Consider the following 22,299-nt stretch of genomic DNA (forward strand, 5'->3'; position numbering starts at 1 on the left):
CATATTAAAGACAAAGCTGAATGGGAAAATGGATTGGAAGACAGAATCAACTATGCACAAGATCATTTTACTGGTAGTTTCTGCAGACGACATTTTAAAAATTAAAAACTCAATAATCCTACCACCCAAGTGATAATCTGGATAATCTGCTTAATAATTTGTTGTATTTCCTTCCGAGCTTTTTGTTCTGTGTCTACCTATACACACACACCTACAACAGATACAAATATAAAACAAATATATTTGTATACATATGTATGTGCAAATAATTTTACTCAGCATAAAACTGCTACTTTTCTGCCATCCAGAGTCACTGATATAATGGTGCATTATCCATCCTTGATGTATTTTTTTATAATATAAGTTATGTGGTACATTGTTTTATGTTTTTTCACTTAGCCAATTACCATGAACATTTCCCCAAATCCTCAAACATGAAAAAATTTTTAGTTAGTGCATACTATTCTATCTTATTGATATGTCAGTTTTTAATCAATTGACTATTGGATATTCAATTTATTTTTTTTCTATTTTAAATAGTATTATGTTAAGGGAGATAAGCTGAAAATTAAAGACCTTTTACTGACTAATAAAATGAGGCATAAATGTAACCATAAAATGATTACCCTTAAATATTAAGTTATAAGCACTGTTCCTAAGTGAGGTGTGTCAAAGCTTAATATATGCCTTTTCTGTAAGGGGTTTGCATTTCTGCACTGAAAGTGTTGATGAATATGTGTAAGATCTCCTGTTTGAGCTCCTTTGTTTCAGGGATCATGATGACTCATCCTCCGTCACACCACTTAAGGAAGCAATTTTTCTATTTTGTTTAAGAAGTAAACTGGGAGTTTGCCCTAGCTAGGATTAACAATTTTTGCTTTATATTTTTCTTTCAAAAATGTCATCCTCTACTCCACAGTGAACATATCTTAATTATTGAGTGCTTGTTTGCAACCTCTGCACCTTTCACACAAAATGTGTGGTATACACTATGGAACATATTTCTCTCATAATTTCTAACACAGTTTTCTAAACTCATTAAATTCTTTGTTTTTCCTCAGCATAAATATTCTGATAGGTCAGCATAAATATTCTGATAGGCAAGGATATTTAAATTCTTTCTAAAGTCTTTTCCACATCAATATATTCACAGTTTTGCCACTTTTGAATTCTCTGGTATACAGTTCTCCACTTGTGTAAGAATTCTGCGTGAAAAATTGATCACATTTATTATATCCTTCTGGAATTATACTTTTGTGCCTTTTATTAAGTTAAATGAACATTAAATAATATATGAAGAGTTTTTGACATTTTTTGATATTTATAAGGTTACTCCCCAGGATGAATTGATATATAATATAATGAGGTGTAACTAGTGAAATTATCTCACAGTAAAGTATCTTAATAGGTTTTCTCTCCTGTATGACTTTTCTGATGTTTAATGAGAGTTGACTTCCCACTGAAGGCTTTGCCACATTCTCTGCATTCATAAGGTTTCTCTCCTGTATGAGTTCTGTGATGTATAATGAGAGTTGATTTCACACTGAAGGCTTTGCCACATTCACTACATTCATAGGGTTTTTCTCTTGTATGAATTCTCTGATGTTTAATGAGAGTTGACTTCCTACTGAATGCTTTCCTACAGTCACTGCATTCATAGGGTCTCTCTCCTGTATGAATTCTCTGATGTTTAGTCAGTGGTGACTTTTCATTGAAGGCTTTCCCACATTCGTTGCATTTATAGGGTTTTTCTCCTGTATGAGTTCTCTGATGTACAATAAGGGTTGACTTCTCACCAAATGCTTTCCCACATCTTCTGCATTCATAAGGTTTCTCTCCTGTATGAGTTATATGATGGACAGAGAGGTGTGATTTTCCACTGAAAGTCTTCCCACATATGCTGCATTCATAGGGTTTCTCTCCTGTATGAACTCTCTGATGAACAGAAAGGTGTGACTTTCCCCTGAAGCCCTTTCCGCATTTACTGCGCTCATAAGGTTTCTCTTTTGTATGAGTTCCTTGATGTTTAATGGGGGTGGGTGTCTCATCAAAGGCTTTCCCATGTTTATTGCACTCAGGTTTCTCACCTGTATGAGTCCTTTGATGTGTAAGGCTGGACTTACCACATTTGATAGCTTCATAAAATGCTTGTCTAATGTGTGTTTTTTCATGTCTAATAAGGTGATATGAACTCTTAAAAGCTTTTGCACATTCACCACATACAAATGGTTTCTCTCCTGTATGAGTTCGCTGATGTTTAATCAGAGTTGACTTCTGGATAAATGTTTTCCCACATTCACTGCATTCATACGGCTTCTCCCCTGTATGAGTTCTCTGGTGTGCAATGAGGGTTGACTTTTGGCTGAAGGTTTTTGCACATTCACAGCATTCATAAGGTTTCTCTCTGGTGTGAGTTCTCTGATGTACAACAAGGTTTGCTTTCTGGATAAATACTTTTCCACATTCAGAACATTTATAGAATTTCTCCCCAGTTTGAATTCTTGGACTTTTATTAAGGGATTGCTTATGGTGGAGGGCTTTTCCATGTTCATTAGGCTCAAAGAATTTCTCTCCAGGTTGAACTTTATCAAGATTAGAATGGAAGCATAATTTCCAATATGCCTTACATTCATCATCTTTCTTTCTTACATAGCTTCTACTTTGACTAAGAAAATTTAAATTATGTTTTGAACACTTTCCCCATGAATCATATTTAGGGAGTCTTTGTCTTATAGAAACAAAGTTTGTGCTTGGATAAATGATTTTTCTGTATGTTCTGAATTTTGGGCCACTTCCATCCTTCAGTGTTTCCTTATCAACGGATGCAGCTTGCCACAGAGGTTTGTCTTGGCTTTCCTTATGATTATCTATTGGGTCACCAACTTGCCAGAATTCTAGGGAAAAAATGCAACGAATCATCAAACTTATAAATATTTCTACTATAATGTTACGGCATGAAATTCATTCATAAATGCCCTGCTGTGAACTCCTATTAATGGACCTGAGCTGATGTGGGTGAACCCTCCCTATGCTCCACCACCACCACCTCCCTCAACTGTAAATACAAACAAATACTGGCCCACATTTAACAGAAAATAATTTAATACCCAGTCAAGCTCAAAACCAAGAAAAGAAAGTTTTTAGGTGTCAAAACTGAAGTGAGAGTTTAAAGTGATGGGGTGAACAGAAACTGAAGGTTGAAGATTTGCAGGGGAATCCAGACCACAGGGCACAAATGTTCAGGAAACTAGAATATAATCTTCACTTAAAGTAGGAGCCACAAAGGGCATCCATGTGTGTTAAACAGGAACTAGAAAGACTCCCCACTGGTCAAGGAAACTGGAAAGAAGGATATTATATATAAGAAATCAAAAGCCTGATATGATACTATATATAGAAATCCCTAAAGACTCCACACAAAAACTACTAGAACTGATAAATTCAGTATGGTAGCAGGATACAAGATTAACATCCAGAAATCAGTTACATTTCTTTACATTAACAGTGAAATATCAGAAAGGGAAAGTAAATAAACAACCCCTTTTAAAATCACATCAAAAAGATGAAATATATAGGAATAAACTTGAACAAAGAGGTGAAAGACTTATATGCTGAGAACTATAAAACATTGATAAAGGAAACTGAAGAGGGTTTGAAGAAAAAATATCCCATTGTCTTGGATACAAAGAATTGTTAAACTGGCCATACTACCCAGAGCAACCTATAGATTTAATGCGATCCCTATCAAATTACCCATGACATTTTTCACAGAACTAGAATAATCCTAAAATTTATATGGAACCATAAAAGACCCACAATTGCCAAAGCAATCCTGAGGAAAAAGAACAAAGCAGGAGGCAAAACCCTCCCAGACTTCAGACAATACTACAAAGCCACAGTAATCAAAACAGCATGGGATCGAGGGGGAAGATGGCGGAAGAGTAAGACGTGGAGATCACCTTCCTCCCCACAGATACACCAGAAATACCTCTACACATGGAGCAACTCCTATAGCACACCTACTGAATGCTGGCAGAAGACCTCAGACATCCCAAAAGGCAAGAAACTCCCCACGTACCTGGGTAGGGCAAAAGAAAAAAAGAAAAAACAGAGACAAAAGAATAGGGACGGCACCTGCACCAGTGGGAGGGAGCTGTGAAGGAGGAAAGGTCTCCACACACTAGGAAGCCCCTTCATGGGCGGAGACTGCGGAGGTGGAGGGGGGAGCTTCGGGGCCGTGGTGGAGAGCACAGCAACAGGGGTGCAGAGGGCAAAGCGGGGAGATTCCCGCATAGAGGATTGGTGCCGACTGGCACTCACCAGCCCGAGAGGCTTCTCTGCTCACCCACCGGGGCAGGCGGGGTTGGGAGTTGAGGCTCGGGCTTCGGTCGGAGCACAGGGAGAGGACTGGGGTTGGCTGCGTGAACACAGCCTGAAGGGGTTAGTGCACCATGGCTAGCTGGGAGGGAGTCCGGGGAAAGGTCTGGAGCTGCCGAAGATGCAAGAGACTTTTTCTTCCCTCTTTGTTTCCTGCTGCGCAAGGAGAGGGGTTTAAGAGCGCTGCTTAAAGGAACTCCAGAGATGGGTGCGAGCCGCGGCTAAAAACACAGACCCCAGAGACGGGCACGAGCCACGGTTAAAAGCACGGACCCCAGAGACGGGCGTGAGCCGCGGCTAAAAGCATGGACCCCAGAGACGGGCGGGAGACGCTAAGGCTGCTGCTGCCACCACCAAGGGGCCTGTGTGTGAGCACAGGTCACTATCCACACCCCTCTTCCGGGGAGCCTGTGCAGCCGCCATTGCCAGGTTCCCGGGATTCAGGGACAACTTCCCTGGGAGAATGCATGGCGGGCCTCAGGCTGGTGCAATGTTATGCTGGCCTCTGCCTCCGCAGGCCCGCCCCGCACTCTGTGCCCCTCCCTCCCCCCCCGGCCTGAGTGCATCAGAACCCCCGAATCAGTAGCTCCTTTAACCCCGTCCTGTCTGAGCAAAAACCAGACGCCCTCCAGCGACCTACACGCAGAGGCGGGACCAAAGCCAAAGCTGAGTCCCTGTGAGCTGTGAGATCAAAGAAGAGAAAGGGAAATCTCTCCCAGCAGCCTCAGAAGCAGCGGATTAAAGCTCCACAATCAACTTGATGTACCGTGCATCTGTGGAATACATGAAGAGACAACGAATCATCCCAAATTGAGGAGGTGGACTTTGAGAGCAAGATTTATGAACCAGACCTAACAAATGAAGAGGAAATAGGCAGTCTACCTGAAAAAGAATTCAGAATAATGATAGTAAAGATGATCCAAATTCTTGGAAATAGAATGGACAAAATGCAAGAAACAGTTAACAAGGACCTACAAGAACTAAACATGAAACAAACAATGATGAACAACACAATAAATGAAATGAAAAAGACTCTAGATGGGATCAATAGCAGAATAACTGAGGCAGAAGAATGGATAAGTGACCTGGAAGATAAAATAGTGGAAATAACTACTGCAGACCAGAATAAAGAAAAATGAATGAAAAGAACTGAGGACAGTCTCAGAGACCTCTGGAACAACATTAAACGCACCAACATTAGAATTATAGGGGTTCCAGAAGAAGAAGAGAAAAAGAAAGGGACTGAGAAAATATTTGAAGAGATTATAGTTGAAAACTTCCCTAATATGGGAAAGGAAACAGTTAATCAAGTCCAGGAAGCACAGAGAGTCCCATACAGGATAAATCCAAGGAGAAATACGCCAAGACACATATTAATCAAACTGTCAAAAATTAAAAACAAAGAAAGCATATTAAAAGCAGCAAGGGAAAAACAACAAATAACACACAAGGGAATCCCCATAAGGTTAACAGCTGATCTTTCAGCAGAAACTCTGCAAGCCAGAAGGGAGTGGCAGGACATACTGAAAGTGATGAAGGAGAAAAACCTGCAAACAAGATTACTCTACCCAGCAAGGATCTCATTCAGATTTGATGGAGAAATTAAAACCTTTACAGACAAGCAAAAGCTGAGAGAGTTCAGCACCACCAAACCAGCTTCACAACAAATACTAAAGGAACTTCTCTAGACAAGAAACACAAGAGACGGAAAAGACCTATAATAACGAACCCAAAACAATTTAGAAAACGGGAATAGGAACATACATATCGATAATTACCTTCAATGTAAATGGACTACATGCTCCTACCAAGACACAGATTGGCTGAATGGATACAAAAACAAGACCCATATATATGCTGTCTACAAGACACCCACTTCAGACCTAGAGACACATACAGACTGAAAGTAAGGGGATGGAAAAAGATATTCCATGCAAATGGAAACCAAAAGAAAGCTGGAGTAGCAATTCTCATATAAGACAAAATAGACTTTAAAATAAAGACTATTAGAAGAGACAAAGAAGGACACTACATAATGATCAAGGAATCAATCCAAGAAGAAGATATAACAATTGTAAATATTTATGCACCCAACATAGGAGCACCTCAATACATAAGGCAAATACTAACAGCCATAAAAGGGGAAATCGACAGTAACACATTCATAGTAGGGGACTTTAACACCCCACTTTCACCCATGGACAGATTATCCAAAATGAAAATAAATAAGGAAACACAAGCTTTAAATGATACATTAAACAAGATGGACTTAATTGATATTCATAGGATATTCCATCCAAAAACAACAGAATACACATTTTTCTCAAGGGCTCATGGAACATTCTCCAGGACAGATCATATCTTGGATCACAAGTCAAGCCTTGGTAAATTTAAGAAAATTGAAATTGTATCAAGTATCTTTTCCGACCACAATGCCATGAGACTATATCAATTACAGGAAAAGATCTGTAAAAAATACAAACACATGGAGGCTAAACAATACACTACTTAATAACGAAGTGATCACTGAAGAAATCAAAGAGGAAATAAATAAATACCTAGAAACAAATGACAGTGGAGACACAATGACCCAAAACCTATGGGATGCAGCAAAAGCAGTTCCAAGAGGGAAGTTTATAGCAATACAAGCCCATCATAACAAGCAGGAAACATCTCGAATAAACAACCTAACCTTGCACCTAAAGCAATTAGAGAAAGAAGAACAAAAAACCCTCAAAGTCACCAGAAGGAAAGAAATCATAAAAATCAGATCAGAAATAAATGAAAAAGAAATGAAGGATACGATAGCAAAGATCAATAAAACTAAAAGCTGGTTCTTTGAGAAGATAAACAACATTGATAAACCATTAGCCAGACTCATCAAGAAAAAAAGGGAGAAGACTCAAATCAATAGAATTAGAAATGAGAAAGGAGAAGTAACAACTGACACTGCAGAAATACAAAAGATCACAAGAGATTACTACAAGCAACTCTATGCCAATAAAATGGACAACCTGAAAGAAATGGACAAATTCTTAGAAATGCACAACCTGCCAAGACTGAATCAGGAAGAAATAGAAAATATGAACAGACCAATCACAAGCACTGAAATTGAAACTGTGATTAAAAATCTTCCAACAAACAAAAGCCCAGGACCAGATGGCTTCACAGGAGAATTCTATCAAACATTTAGAGAAAAGCTAACACCTATCCTTCTCAAACTCTTCCAAAATATAGTAGAGGGAGGAACACTCCCAAATTCCTTCTACGAGGCCACCATCACCTTGATACCAAAACCAGACCAGGATGTCACAAAGAAATAAAACTACAGGCCAATATCACTGATGAACATAGATGCAAAGATCCTCAACAAAATACTAGTAAACAGAATCCAACAGCACATTAAAAGTATCATACACCATGATCAAGTGGGGTTTATTCCAGGAATGCAAGGATTCTTCAATATACGCAAATCTGTCAATGTGATAAACCATATTAACAAATTGAAGGAGAAAACCATATTATCATCCCAATAGATGCAGAGAAAGCTTTTGACAAATTTCAACACCGATTTATGATAAAAACCCGGCAGAAAGTAGGCATAGAGGGAACTTTCCTCAACATAATAAAGGCCATATATGACAAACCCACAGCCAACATCGTCCTCAATGGTGAAAAACTGAAAGCATTTCCACTAGGATCAGGAACAAGACAAGGTTGCCCACTCTCACCACTCTTATTCAACATAGTTTTGGAAGTTTTAGCCACAGCCATCAGAGAAGAAAAGGAAATAAAAGGAATCCAAATTGGAAAAGAAGAAGTAAAGCTGTCACTGTTTGCAGATGACATGATACTATACATAGAGAATCCTAAAGATGCTAGCAGAAAACTACTAGAGCTAATCAATGAATTTGGTAAAGTAGCAGGATACAAAATTAATGCACAGAAATCTCTGGCATTCCTATACACTAATGATGAAAAATATGAAGGAGAAATCAAGAAAACACTCCCATTTACCATTGCAACAAAAAGAATAAAATATCTAGGAATAAACCTATCTAAGGAGACAAAAGACCTGTATGCAGAAAATTACAAGACACTGATGAAAGAAATTAAAGATGATACAAGTGGATGGAGAGATATACCATGTTCTTGGATGGGAAGAATCAACATTGTGAAAATGACTCTACTACCCAAAGCAATCTATAGACTCAATGCAATCCCTATCAAACTACCACTGGCATTTTTCACAGAAGTATAACAAAAAATTTCACAATTTGTATGGAAACACAAAAGACCCCGAATAGCCAAAGCAATCTTGAGAAAGAAAAAGGGAGCTGGAGGAATCAGGCTCCCTGACTTCAGGCTATAGTACAAAGCTACAGTAATCAAGACGGTATGGTACTGGCACAAAAACAGAAAGATAGATCAATGGAACAGGATAGAAAGCCCAGAGATAAACCCACGCACATTTGGTCATCTTATCTTTGATAAAGGAGGCAGGAATGTACAGTGGAGAAAGGACAGCCTCTTCAGTAAGTGGTGCTGGGTAAACTGGACAGGTACATGTAAAAGTATGAGATTAGATCACTGTCTAACACCATACACAAAAATAAGCTCAAAATGGATTAAAGACCTAAATGTAAGGCCAGAAACTATCAAACTCTTAGAGGAAAACATAGGCAGAATGCTCTATGACATAAATCACAGCAAGATCCTTTTTGACCCACCTCCTAGAGAAATGGAAATGAAAACAAAAATAAACAAATGGGACCTAATAAAACTTCAAAGCTTTTGCACAGCAAAGGAAACCATAAACAAGACCAAAAGACAACCCTCAGAATGGGAGAAAATATTTGCAAATGAAGCAACTGACAAAGGATTAATTTCCAAAATTTACAAGCAGCTCATGCAGCTCAATAACAAAAAAATAAACAATCCAATCCAAAAATGGGCAGAAGACCTAAATAGACATTTCTCCAAAGAAGATACACAGACTGTCAACAAACACATGAAAGGATGCTCAACATCACTAATCATTAGAAAAATGCAAATCAGAAGTACAACGAGGTATCATCTCACACCAGTCAGAATGGCCATCATCAAAAAATCTAGAAACAATAAATGCTGGAGAGGGTGTGTAGAAAAGCGAACACTTTTGCACTGCTGGTGGGAATGTGAATTGGTTCAGTCACTATGGAGAACAGTATGGAGGTTCCTTAAAAAACTACAAATAGAACTACCATATGACCCAGCAATCCCACTACTGGGCATATACCCTGAGAAAACCAAAATTCAAAGAGTCATGTACCAAAATGTTCATTGCAGCTCTATTTACAATAGCCAGGACGTGGAAGCAACCTAAGTGTCCATCAACAGATGAATGGATAAAGAAGATGTGGCACATATATACAATGGAATATTACTCAGCCATAAAAAGAAACAAAATTGAGTTATTTGTGGTGAGGTGGCTGGACCTAGAGTCTGTCATACAGAGCGAAGTAAGTCAGAAAGAGAAAAACAAATACCGTATGCTAACACATATATATGGAATCTAAGACAAAAGAATAAAAAAGGTCATGAAGAACCTAGGGGTAAGACGGGAATGAAGACACAGACCTACTACAGCATGGATTTGAGGATATGGGGAGGGGGAGGGGGAGGCTATGACGAGGTGAGAGAGTGGCATGGACATATATACACTACCAAGCGTGAAGTGGATAGGTGGTGGGAAACAGCCGCGTAGCACAGGGGGATCAGCTAGGTGGTTTGTGACCACCTAGAGGCGTGGGATAGGGAGGGTGGGAGGGAGGGAGATGCAGGAGGGAAGAGATATAGGAACATGTGTTATGTATAACTGATTCACTTTGTTATAAAGCAGAAACTAACACACGATTGTAAAGCAATTATACTCCAATAAAGATGTTTAAAAAAAAGAATCTATATAAATCAAAAAAGACAAACACCCCAACAAAAACACAAATATAGGGTATGCACAGGTTAAGTCACAGAAGAGGAAATCCAAACAGTCAACACCAAATATGAAATGACAAATACTTTTACTCATAATCAGGGAAACGAAAATTATAATAAGATACCAACTCATACTTAACAGATTACCAAAATGTAAAGAGTGTGCCCATACTACAATTCTAGAGAGAAAGAACAGTGCCATCACTGCAGAATGTTCTATTGTACAGTACTGGTCTGAGTCATACATTGTCTGTATCATCAGTATGGCTGCATAAGGTTACAGAGCTTTGCATTTTTACATTGACACTTCCTGTTCAAAAGCTGAAGTTTCAGATATTTGAGAAGCTACATCTGCCAACCCAGCTGCAATCCATGCTCTTCGGGAATTGGTTTAACATGATATTTATTAAAACCCATGTAACATCATGGTGACTATAGTTAATAATACTGTATTGCATACTTGAAAGTTGCTAAGAGAGTGAATCTCAAAAGTTCTCATCACATGGATAAAGAAGTATGTATATTGTACATACATACAATGGGATACTACTCAGCCATAAAAAAGAATGAAATAATGCCATTTGCAGCAACATGGATGGACCCAGAGATTATCATACTAAGTGAAGTAGGTTCAGAAAGAGAAAGACAAATACCATATGGTACCACGTATATGTGGAATCTCAAATATGACACAAATGAACCTATCTACAAGACAGAAGCAGACTCACAGACATAGAGGACAGACCTGTGGTTGCCAAGGGGGAAGCGGGGTGAGGGACGGATGGAGTGGGAGTTTGGGGTTAGCGGATGCAAACCATTATATATAGAATGGATAAACAACAAGGTCCTACTGTATAGCACAGGGAACTATATTCAATATCCTGTGATAAACCATAATGGAAAAGAATATAAAAGAGGATGCGTATATGTATGTATATATGTATCTCTGAATCACAACATCGTAAATCAACTATACCTCAATTAAAAAATCTATTATGAAATTGTTTTATAAACAATTTTTTAAATGTTCTTATCACAAGAAAATAAAAACATTTTTAAAACCCCACTCTTTCTGTCTCAAAGGCTGGTAATAAAATACTACCAAGTGCTTCCCCAGTCCAGAGGCCTTTGCAGGACTTAAAATGAGTAGGCCAAAACCACTTAATGTCCCTCAGCAGTAACAGACACCTTAAAACTATGAGTATTAAGGTTGAAGAAGCTGAGGAAGAAACTTTCTTCAGAGAGAGCTGTTGGGAAGCTGTGGCGTTTTCTCTAACAATAGGGGCAGGAGGAGTACATTAGCCTCAGCCCTAATCTAGTAAGAAAAACTTCAAGGAGACAACTTGCTTGATATACGCCGAGTAGAGTTTTGGGGATGCGGGGGACTTAGCACCTGATTTGCACCTAGAAAACCTCTACAGGTGACAGGCAGGGTTAGGCAGTCTGTGACCACAGAAAAGAGGTTGCATGGGGGGTGAAGAGATCAATCTGCAGATCCCACCACACACACATACTCCACAAGCCAGATGTGGACCCTCTGGATAGGAACAGGATTGGGTTACTTTGGAGAGAGAGCTTTCTGCTAATATCAAGGTGACCTCAGCAAATAGAGATTGGAAGTATACAATGGTGCTGCAGGGTGAGGGTGGGGAGGAGATATATTAAATAACTTGTTGGAAAAGAGGCACTGTCTATATTGAGGAAACTGCAGTCAAGGTTCCTAGCTGGGACGTCTCCAAGGAAACCATAAACATGCCAGGGACAGGAAGAATCAGTCTTTGGAAATCTGCCACATGCTGAGGGCATCGATATCAGATGACATCTTTATCAGTTAGGGCAAACTGTTTTTGTCCTTTGTATGTCCTTCCTTCCTCACTTGCTTCACCCAAGGAGGCAGAGATGGCCTAGTTGTTGCCTAGGGGAGTGAGGGGGAGTAAAGAAAGAAAAAGCTGAGCATGCTTCCTTTGCTACTAAAAACTCCAGCCTGAAGCACTGAAGCAGGCATTAGCTGGGGGAGAGATTTCCCTTTAAATGAAGTTCATAGTTTTCACTTCTACATGTGATTAGACTTTTTTTTTTAACTAAAATGAGACTACCACACACCCTCAGAAATTAAAAGGATAATAAGGAAATATTGTAAACAAATTTATGCCAATAAATTTGACAACTTAGGTGAAATGGACAAACTCCTTGAAAGACAAGTTACCAAAGTTTTTGTTCATGAAGAAATAATCTGAATAATCCAATATCTATTAAAGAAATTGACCTTGTAGTTTAATGCTTTCCCACAAGGAAAACTCCAGGCCCAGATGAGTTCACTGGGGAATTCTATCAAACTTTTAAGGAAGAAATAACACCAATTCCATACAAATTCTTCCAAAGAACTAAAGAGGGGATGGAATACTTCCTAGCTCACTCTATGACTTCACTATCTTGATTGTGGTGATGGATTCTTGGGTGTGTGCATGTCAAAACTTATCCAATTATGCACTTTAAATATATGCAGTTTTTTGTATGTCAGTTATACCACAAATACAGAGGCTAAAACAGCTAAATCAGTACTTAGAGGCAGTCATAGCATTCACAATGCTTATATTAGGAAGGGAAGCTATCAAATCAGTGATCTAAGTTTCTACCTTATGAAACTAGGAAAAGAGAAAATTAAATTCAAACTAGCAGAAAAACAGAAATAATAAAGATAAAAGCAAGAACGAATGAAATCAAGGTTTCCATTTCTAGCCACAGTGGAGTATGTCTACTACAGCCCCTGTCTCCTGCTGATTATTACAGCTAAAAACTCTGGACAAAATATATAAAGCAGCTACTTAGGACTCTGACAAGTTAAAAAAAAAAAAAAAAGCAGGTAGACTCTGAAGGTGAGTCAAAAAGTGGAGAAGCAGCCCATACACCAGTGAGTTTCTTTTTTGTCCCTGCTCTTTTTTCACAAGACTTTGTCCCAATGGCATACAAAATTCCAGAAGTCCTGAGCTCATCCAAGAGCTGTGTATACAAGGGAAAGCAAAGCCTCACACCAAAGCTTTAAGAACTGAACAAAACTAAGATTTCAACCACAGCTCAAGTCTAACACCTGAGTGAGAAATGCATGGAGACAACCGTAAAACAGGAGAGCAAAGGCTCTGAAAACTGTACAAAGACTTAAACCACCACACAAGACTAAAGTCTCAAATTAACCCCCAAATGGTGCATACACAACACAGATGCAAACAAGCACAGCAAAGGCTTTGAACACCGAACCAACCGGAATCAACACCCACAGAAGGCAAGACAAAACTAGTGGTTTGAATCTAACTAGGTTTATTACATGATAAACAAAGATTAAAAGGAACAAAACAATCACCCCTATCTAAGATAGAATCCAAAATCATTCAACATAACAAACAACTAGCAAAATGTGACCAATTCTCAAGGGAAAAGATAATCAACAGATGCCAGATGCTGGAAATACCAAAGACATTTATGCAGCTGTTGAAACTAAGCTCTATGAGGCAAACACACTTGAAATGAATGGATAAACAGAAGTTCTCAACAGAGATACAGAAACTGTAAAAAAAAAAAAAAGAAATGGAAACTTTAGAACTAAAAAAGGCAATATCTGAAATTAAAAACAAACAAACAAAAACAACACATGGTATGAACTGAGCAGAACAGAGACGACAGGGGCAAGAGTCAATGAACTTGGAGTTAAACTGACAGAAATGATCCAACCTGCCAAGGTGAGGAGTAGAGACAAAAAAAAATGGGAAAAATAAAAGAAAGAAATACAGCAACAGGTATTCCTAGGACAATATCAAAAGGTCCAACATTCATGTCATTGGAGTCCTCAAAGGAAAAGAGACTAGTGCAGAAAAAAAGGTCTGAAGAAATAATGGCCAAAAAACTTCCCAAATTTGGAGAAAGACGTAAATCGACAGATTCAAGAAGCTCAGCATACCAGAAACAACGTAAACTCAAAGAAACACCCAGAAATATGACAATCAAATATCTGGAATGCAAAGTTAAAGAAAACATCTTGAATATAGCCAGGAAAAAAAAAAAGCACACTGCATATGAGGAAACAATGATTCAAATGACTGTGAGGTTCTCATCAGAAACCATGGAGGCCAGAAGATAATGGAACACCTTAAAAATACTAAAGGAAAAGAAATGTCAACCCAGAATTCTACACTGATGCAAAAATATTCTTCAAGAACGAAGACAAAATTTTAAAATTCTCAGGAGAACAAAAAGTAAGAGATCTTGTCACCAGCAGACCTGTTCTAAGAGAAATGATACAGGATCTTCTTCAGGGTGAAGGGAAATCATATCAGAAGGAAACGTGGAACTTCAGGAATAAATAAAGATCAACAGAAATGGTAAAATATCTGGTAAATATAGAGACTATTTTTCTCCTTTTGAATTCTTTAAGGTATGTATGACAGTTGAAAGCAAACATTATAACATCGTCTGAGCAGTTTAAAATATGAAAACCTATAACATAAAGGAGGGAAGGTAAGAGACCTATATTACTGTAAACCTTCTACATATGACTTGAAAAGTTAAAATATAAACTACAGGTGGTGAAAGGGTTAAGTATGTATATCTTAATCCCCAGAGCAACCACTAAAGTAAAAAAAAAAAAACAAAGGAGATATTGACAAAAAGCAAATAGATACGTTTAAAATGAAATATTTAAATTGCAGTTGCATTCCCTATGCAAGACCTATGCATTCAAAACTACCAAATATTACTGAGATGAATTTTTATAGACCTAAATAAATTGAGAGATACACTATGTTTGTGAATCGGAACACTCGATATTGTTAGTATTTCAATGACCCACAGATTCAAAGTAATCCCAAACAAAATTCCTGTAGGCTTTTGTGCAGAAATTGGCAAGCTGATTCTAAAATTTATATGAAAATATCAAGGACCAAAACATTATGAAAAGGAAGAACAAAGTTGGAAGACTCACAGTACCTGATGTGAACACTTAATGTAGGCTACAGTAATTAAGACACTGCGGTATTGGCAGGTAGACCAACGCTTATGTGCTCAACTGTTTTTGACAAGGGTGCCCAGGTAAATCAGTGGAGAAGAGACAGTCTTTCCAAAAATGCTGCTTGAACAATTAAATATGCATATGCCAAAAAAAGAAGAAAAACAATGACCCTTGCCTCATACCAGGTAAAAATATCCATCTCATCATTGGCCATAGGCCTAAATATAAGAGCTAAAATTATAAATCCTCTGAAATAAAACATATGAGAAAATCTTTGTTACCTTGGGTTACAGAATTATTTTTATATAGGGCACAAAAAGCATGAACCATAAAAGAAAAACTTGATAAACTGGACTTTATCAAAATTAAAAATATCTTTTTATGGAAAGACACTGTTAAGATAAAATCAAGCCACAGCATGGGGGTAAAAACTTGGAAAACACATAGCTGATAGAGGGCTTGCATCCGGAATATATAAAGAACTCTCACAACTTAATAATAACAAAAATGGCAACAAATTACAAGAAACAGTTCACCAAAGATGTATAGATGGCAAATAAACACATGAAAAGATGCTGAACATCAGTTACTGGAGAAATGCAAATTAATATCACAATGAGATACTCTTATACAGCTACTAGAAAGAAAGACTAACAATATTAATAATACCAAGTGCTGGCAAAGTAGCAAAACACCGGAACTCTCATATGCTGCTGCTGGGCATCCAAAATGGTACAGTTACACTGGAAAACAGTTTGGTAGCGTCTTGTGAAGTTGAACATACACTTACCACATGACCAAGCAATCCCACTCTAGATATTTACCTAAGAAATAAGAAAATATATGTCCACACAAAGACCTGAACATGAATGTTCATACCAGCTTCTTTCATAATAACCAAAAGTTGGAAAAAATTCAAAAGTGCATACCCTGGTCTATGGATAAGCAAATGGAGTATCATTCAGCTACAAATAGGAACAAACTGCTGATACATGTCACAACATGGATGAACCTAAAAAGCACTAAGGTAAATGAAAGAAGGAAGATACATAAGGCTGCATACTATAAGATTCATTTATATGACATTCTAGAAAAAACAAAACTAGAAGAAGAAACAAGATCAGGTGTGGGAGTAGGGGAGAAGTTTAATTGTAAAGGGGAACAAGGGAGTGTTTTAGGGGGAATGAAAATGTCCAATATCTTGATTGTGGTGGTGTTTAAATGACTATATATTTGTTAAACCTATAGAACTGTACAGTTGAGAGGTGAACTCCATGGTATATAAATTATACCTCAAAAAACCTCATTTTAAAGAAAAGAATGCAGTTATATCAGAATAAATATATCATGACAATACATGGAAAATGCATATGGAAATTACGTTAAAACATTACCATATACAACCCACTATCATATTGTGCTATTTATGCATTTCCTTTTATTAAACTACCTGTTAAGTATTAAGGATAGAAAAAATACTAACAAATATTTAATTCTAGTTAATGATATGCCTGTGGGAATATTTAGGTGTGAAGTGTACTGATCTCCACAACTTACTTTGAAATGCATCCCACACAAAAAATAAGGGAGATTGATGGAACAACAGAGGAATTAGTACACAAATAGGAGATAAAGAAAATATAGCAAAACATTCATTGTAGAATCTAGGTGGTATTATATGGATGTTCAAACCATAATTCTTTTGCTTGTTTTGTCTGAAAATTTTCATAATAAAATGCTGGGGGAAAAAGGAGCTGATAAAGAACAGCAGAGTAAGCTCAAAGAAGTAGAAGTAGAAATAAAAGTAAAAGGAAAACGGAAAACACACAATAGAGAAAATTAACAAAGGTAAAAGTTCTTTCTGTGAAAAGCTCAACAAACTTAAAATAATAAATATGACAGTGAGGCTACTCTTGATACTTGGATCTTGATAGAAGATTTTTATTATCTCAGAATGACCAGAGAATTTATGAGACCTGTCAGAGATTTCATCCAGGGGCCAGAGGAGAATACAGGCCCTGAAGTAGCTTAAAGAATGGAGGAATGGGGGAAGAGAACCAAGCCGTTGCGCTCCTGTTTTCCATCCCACCTGACCTGTGCTCCTAGGTGATGGCCTTGCTAAGTCTCCCAGTCCTTTGAACCCTTCGCAGCGGACATTTAAAGCAATGAATCTGAACTAGACATGGGCTTCACAACTATCTGGGGTGTTACTCACAACGTGCATAACTAGGCCTACCCCAGATTTCTGAAACAATTTCTAGAGGGTGGGGCCTACTCATGAGTATCCCAAGGGTTCCACAGGTCACTATGTGATACACCTCCAGTTGACGACCACTACGTTTAAAAAAATATTTCGTATGGCTAATAACAATAATAAAAAGAGTGATAATATATATTGAGAACTTCCCTTATTCCAAGCACCCTTTTTGGTGCTTTACATTCATCAACTCATTAAATTCCGACAATCCTGTAAATTCTAGCATTAGCCCCATTCTACAAACAGGCAGAGAAAGGCTAAGCCACGCATGCAAAGTGACAGCTTGTGAGTGAAGAAGCCAGAATCTGAATCCAGGCTGTGAGCTCCAAAGCCCAAGCTCTTCACCACTGGGCTATGGAAGAATAACAAACCTCCTTCCTCTGCTTCGGTCCAAAACAATGAAAGCAATACTTATCCAGTGCTTCTACCAGCCCCCTGCCTGGATGAATGAGAATAAGATGCAGGCTCTCGCCTCTAGGGGTTTGTGTTCCAGGCAGAGAAAAAAGCCACAGGCACTTGGCTAGGTTTTAAAAAAGTTACCAAATGGAATGCAAACCTAGAAGTTTAGCTATGTTATTTAAAGTTACAAATGTAGCTAACAAAGAAACAAAAAATAAAAATTTAATAAACATTGAGAAGAACAGGGGAGCAGAAGGTCATGTAGTTGAGGTGAATCCTTATTTTTTCATAGAGGGGAGAGAAAACTGAGAGCTCCAGAAATGCAGGTGTGTAGGTATACGCTGGACCTATGGAGATGCACATGAGAGGAATTAAAAACAAAAACCTTGAAAACAAGCTGTGCTTGGAGGTGTGACTGGGAATGCACCGAGATTACTTTGTACTCCATAATGTTCTGCAGACTTAGACTGAACATGTGCATGTGACACTTTTAATATAATACAGCTTGTAATATAAGTGAAATGTGACTCAAAGGGTGGAAGGTGCCTCTGAGTTTGCTTCCTCCTTCCTGTAAACACTGGAAGCATGATAAGGCATGCCATTACCAGACAAGAAACCCTGATGAATCTCTACAGGGCAGCAGATACGGTATTGACGGAGCAATAAAGAGGGAATTGTAGCCCAAAAAGTCCCTGGGAGAAGGTACAGGGAGGTGGGTGCACACGCCAGCAAAACTGTGGAGGCTCTGAGCGACAGGGTGCATCTGCCAGGCAGGAGTGGGCTCTGGGAAAGACAGCTGGGGAGTCACCTGGGATCAGCTGGGCCCGCGTCGGACTATAGCTGCAGCTGTGAAACTAAACTCTAAACAGCTGTTGAAAAGCAGATTCAGATTCAGTCAATCTGAGGTGGCTCCCAAGAGTCTGCACTTCTACTCTGAGGCCGGGCCATGCCCAGGCTGCTGGTCCACGAACCACAGTGAATAGTTACAGCGCTCCAGACAGACTTCTTCGGGAGGGGCCACTGAGTGGCCACTGTGAGTGGGAGAGAAAAGGAGGAAGACCAATGTCTGAAGACATTCTGGATAAGGGGCCCTGAGGAAAAAAACAAAGAAACAACAGAAAAGGAAAGAAGCAGCTCTGTCCAGAACTGAGACACTGCTCACTGAAGCATGCCATGGTGGGAGTAATATGCTCTGAAGTTTATTTTTTTTAATAAATAGAGATAACACAAAAGACAAAATAATTGAGTGGGAGGGAAGTATTGACAGGAGGAGGAATCTAACAATAGGCGGAATCAAGTCAGATTTGAAAGAGCCTCAGAGAAATAAGAAAACAGAAACCTGTGTGAAGTGGACACTGTTTAACCACAAAGTGAGGGCAGAAAAGGGCATGGTGGTACTTGGCCTGGTGGAGCTGAAGGTCACTAGCAAAGCTTTTTTGTCCATCCCAACTCCAGTAACCCAGGTAGGATAATTTCCCTGAGGTTAAAGACTCTGCGTTTCAGACTTCGAGGGCCCACAGTATGCCAAGTAAAGAGGAAACATCACCCCTCCATCTGCTTGTCTTCTGATGAACACACAAATGCCCAAGAGATGGGGAAAGTCCCAACAGCTTCCAGAAAGGAGAGGGAGGAGGAAGGAGACAAGGCTGGGCACGTCTCCCTAGCCACCCAGATGCTGGAAGGTGGAGACGGGATCTACAGAACAGCAGTGGCTGCCTCTGTCTGAACCCCAAGAACAAGGGGCTGCAGAGGGGCAGCAGGTGGGGCATCGTGTGGATATCACAGCAGCTCGTTCCACCAGACCCGAATTGTGTCCCCAAGTCTGGGGTTTCTGAGAAGAACTCCTGGGCGCACCCCCGAGGCCAAGATCTCCCTGACCCACCAGGTCCCCTTGCCCTGGCCCAACTGGCCCGGCATGGGCTCACCTGGACACCTCCGTGTTAGGCTTTCTCCAGCTGCCATCCTGGCCTCCTCTTCTCCTTGTCCCAACCTGGAGATCCTACCTGGTTGGGCCACAAGAAATCCTGTTAAGGGGAAATGACAGAGGACTTTCTAATTAACATATGAGGCATTCCGGAACTGAGGCCCATCCTTGCAGGGCAGAGATGGTCTGGCCTCAGTGACTGCCCCGTGAGCCCAGCTAGTGGGCCCTCAGTGCAGACCATCCACAGAGAAGGTGACAGCGCAGACATCCCGTGCAGGGTGCAAACGCCATTATGAATTCTTGACCGTGAGCCTGAGGCCCGATTCATTCAGGGCCCAGACGCCCCTGAGCTGCAGCAGCCGACAGAGAGGGAGCCCCGGGGGGTGCATTCCAGTCACCCTGTGAAGGGTCCCTCACCCACGGAGACAAGGTGGCTGTAGTTCTCCAGCATGACGTAAATTGATGTAAATGCATCTACAGCACCTTATCACCAAATTGTTCCTTCTGCGAGGAAGATGTGGTACTGGGGAGAGAAGAAGTAGGGATCTTTTGGATACTGTTTTTATGCATATTGGAACATGAGACATGGATTTACTTTCATTATTTCAAACATAATGAAAAAGCAAAAAGTGAACTGAAAGTGAAGAAATAGAAAAAGCAAGATGAGTCTATGTATTTAAACAACCTTCTCTGAGAAGGAAAAGAAAAAAAAAGAAGCACAGTCCCAAGAGTAAGAAGTAGATTTTAAAAGTCTTTTCCTTTCTATCTTGTTCCTTTTTCTTTTCTCTTTTTTTTTGGTGGGGAGGGGAAGGATTGGAGAATCTGAGGTGGATGACAGGTTGAACAGAAAACAGCCAGAGCTAAGTGGACTAATAGATTTTTCAAGGCTGCAATATAATTTCCTAATTGCTGCCTCAAATTCACTGGAAACAAAGTAGGGCGTAAATTAGGAACTCACCTGGGACACGGCCATCTGGCTCTGCCCTGACAAAGGATGGAGATCTAGGAAGGCAGAATTAGGAGGGTCGAGATCAGTGCATACAGCCATGAGACCACCATCACCAGCTTAATAACAATCACTCTTGCCCCACACAGGGGATGATCTGGACACGTGGCCTGGTAGCTCCAGCCTGTTCCCCTGGGACACGGCTAAGATCCTGTGTGTTTTCCACGTCAATTTATTTTCTCTTCCTGGACAGATTTATGACTTGTGTTTAAAGACATCTCCTCGGAAGCCATTAACAACCTGACATCTCCTTTCTCTCAGGAATTCTATGCCTCGAAATTTATCGTAAAAAGGCAATCATAAATAAGCACAGGCTACAAGGATGTTAACTGTAGGTGTTTCCACCATTCAACAATTTGGAAGCAACTAAAGCTCCAGCAAAGGGGACTCAGATCAAAAATTAGACACGCAACATGGGAAATACCACATGGGCTTTAAAAATGCAATGCAATCCTGTTCTCATTTCTTAATGTATTTAAAAGTAGGTTACCAGAAAGCAAGTGCAGTGCGATCTCCTTTGTTAAGCAATATGCATTTATTGAGGAAGAGCAGTGCAGAAGGGCGTTTATGAAAACGTTGACACTGCTTACATTCCAGTGGTAATTCCACCTTTCCTCTTTTATTTACTTGCATTTTTTCATTATTCACAATATCATTTACTAGTAAAATAGAAAGGAGAAATTATTACAAATCACCTCTTATCACACTGAGCCCTGGAGGTGATAGACCCTGAGCAAAGTCTGGAGGACAGGGACAGTTTGCTGTGGTTTGGAGGAAAGAGACAAACCGGAACGGAGCGCAGGACAGAAGGGAGGGGCGAGGAGGGAGAAGAGGCGGGGGGTAGAGGGAGGTTAAGGGCCAGGCATTGGTCACTTCCACATGGAGCTGGAAACCACTGACCTTGCGCCAGGCTCCTTCGGCCCTTCAGTGGGCCACCACCACCATGCTCCCGCCCCAATACTTCCTTAGCTCCTATTATGTCCATTTGATCGCCATGCTCTCCCTTATTTGGCGGTGTTCAAAACACAGTTTCGCTTTTGTTAACCATTGCTACTGTAGCAATTCCTGCCTTAGGATCAGGACAACAGGGCTCAGCAAGATGCAGCTTAATGAGTCACTTCCCAGACCCAGTTACTAGCATCAAAATGAGAGGCAGCAGAGCTAGGTGATGGCCTACCTAGAGACCACGCTGAAAGGTCACAGACACACAGAAACCAAAGACACCTCTTTGGTCATCTAGTCAGGGTAGAGGAGATTCAACATTTCTGCTACAGGTAAGTTGGTTGTTTATACTATGGGACTGACTCAAATCCAAAAATAGACCCAGGGACTTCCCTCGCCGAACAGTGGGTAAGACTCTGTGC

At 39.7% G+C, this 22,299-nt stretch overlaps 1 protein-coding gene across 1 annotated transcript; it reads right to left on the reverse strand.

Moving 5' to 3' along the window:
* Positions 1-1,401: 1,401 nt before the first annotated feature.
* Positions 1,402-20,380, reverse strand: ZNF674 (zinc finger protein 674). The gene is made up of 3 exons (XM_065900966.1): positions 20,347-20,380; positions 19,931-20,029; positions 1,402-2,894 (listed from the first exon to the last, which is right to left on the reverse strand). Exons 1-3 carry the CDS (start codon positions 20,378-20,380, stop codon positions 1,402-1,404), a joined length of 1,626 nt encoding a protein of 541 aa, XP_065757038.1.
* Between the last annotated feature and the right edge of the window lie 1,919 nt (positions 20,381-22,299).

The sequence above is a fragment of the Phocoena phocoena genome, chromosome X (genome assembly GCF_963924675.1).
Source record: "Phocoena phocoena chromosome X, mPhoPho1.1, whole genome shotgun sequence".
Taxonomy (NCBI): domain Eukaryota; kingdom Metazoa; phylum Chordata; class Mammalia; order Artiodactyla; family Phocoenidae; genus Phocoena; species Phocoena phocoena.

What these genes read in the sequence shown, in the direction of transcription:
- ZNF674 (XM_065900966.1), bottom strand. Translation starts at nt 20,380, where the DNA reads ATGCTGGAGAACTACAGCCACCTTGTCTCCGTGG. An exon ending in CAGCCACCTTGTCTCCGTGG is followed by an intron (nt 20,030 to 20,346) that starts GTGAGGGACCCT and finishes TCCCCTTAACAG; the next exon opens with GATTTCTTGTGGCCCAACCA. An exon ending in CCTAACACGGAGGTGTCCAG is followed by an intron (nt 2,895 to 19,930) that starts GTGAGCCCATGC and finishes TTTTTTCCCTAG; the next exon opens with AATTCTGGCAAGTTGGTGAC.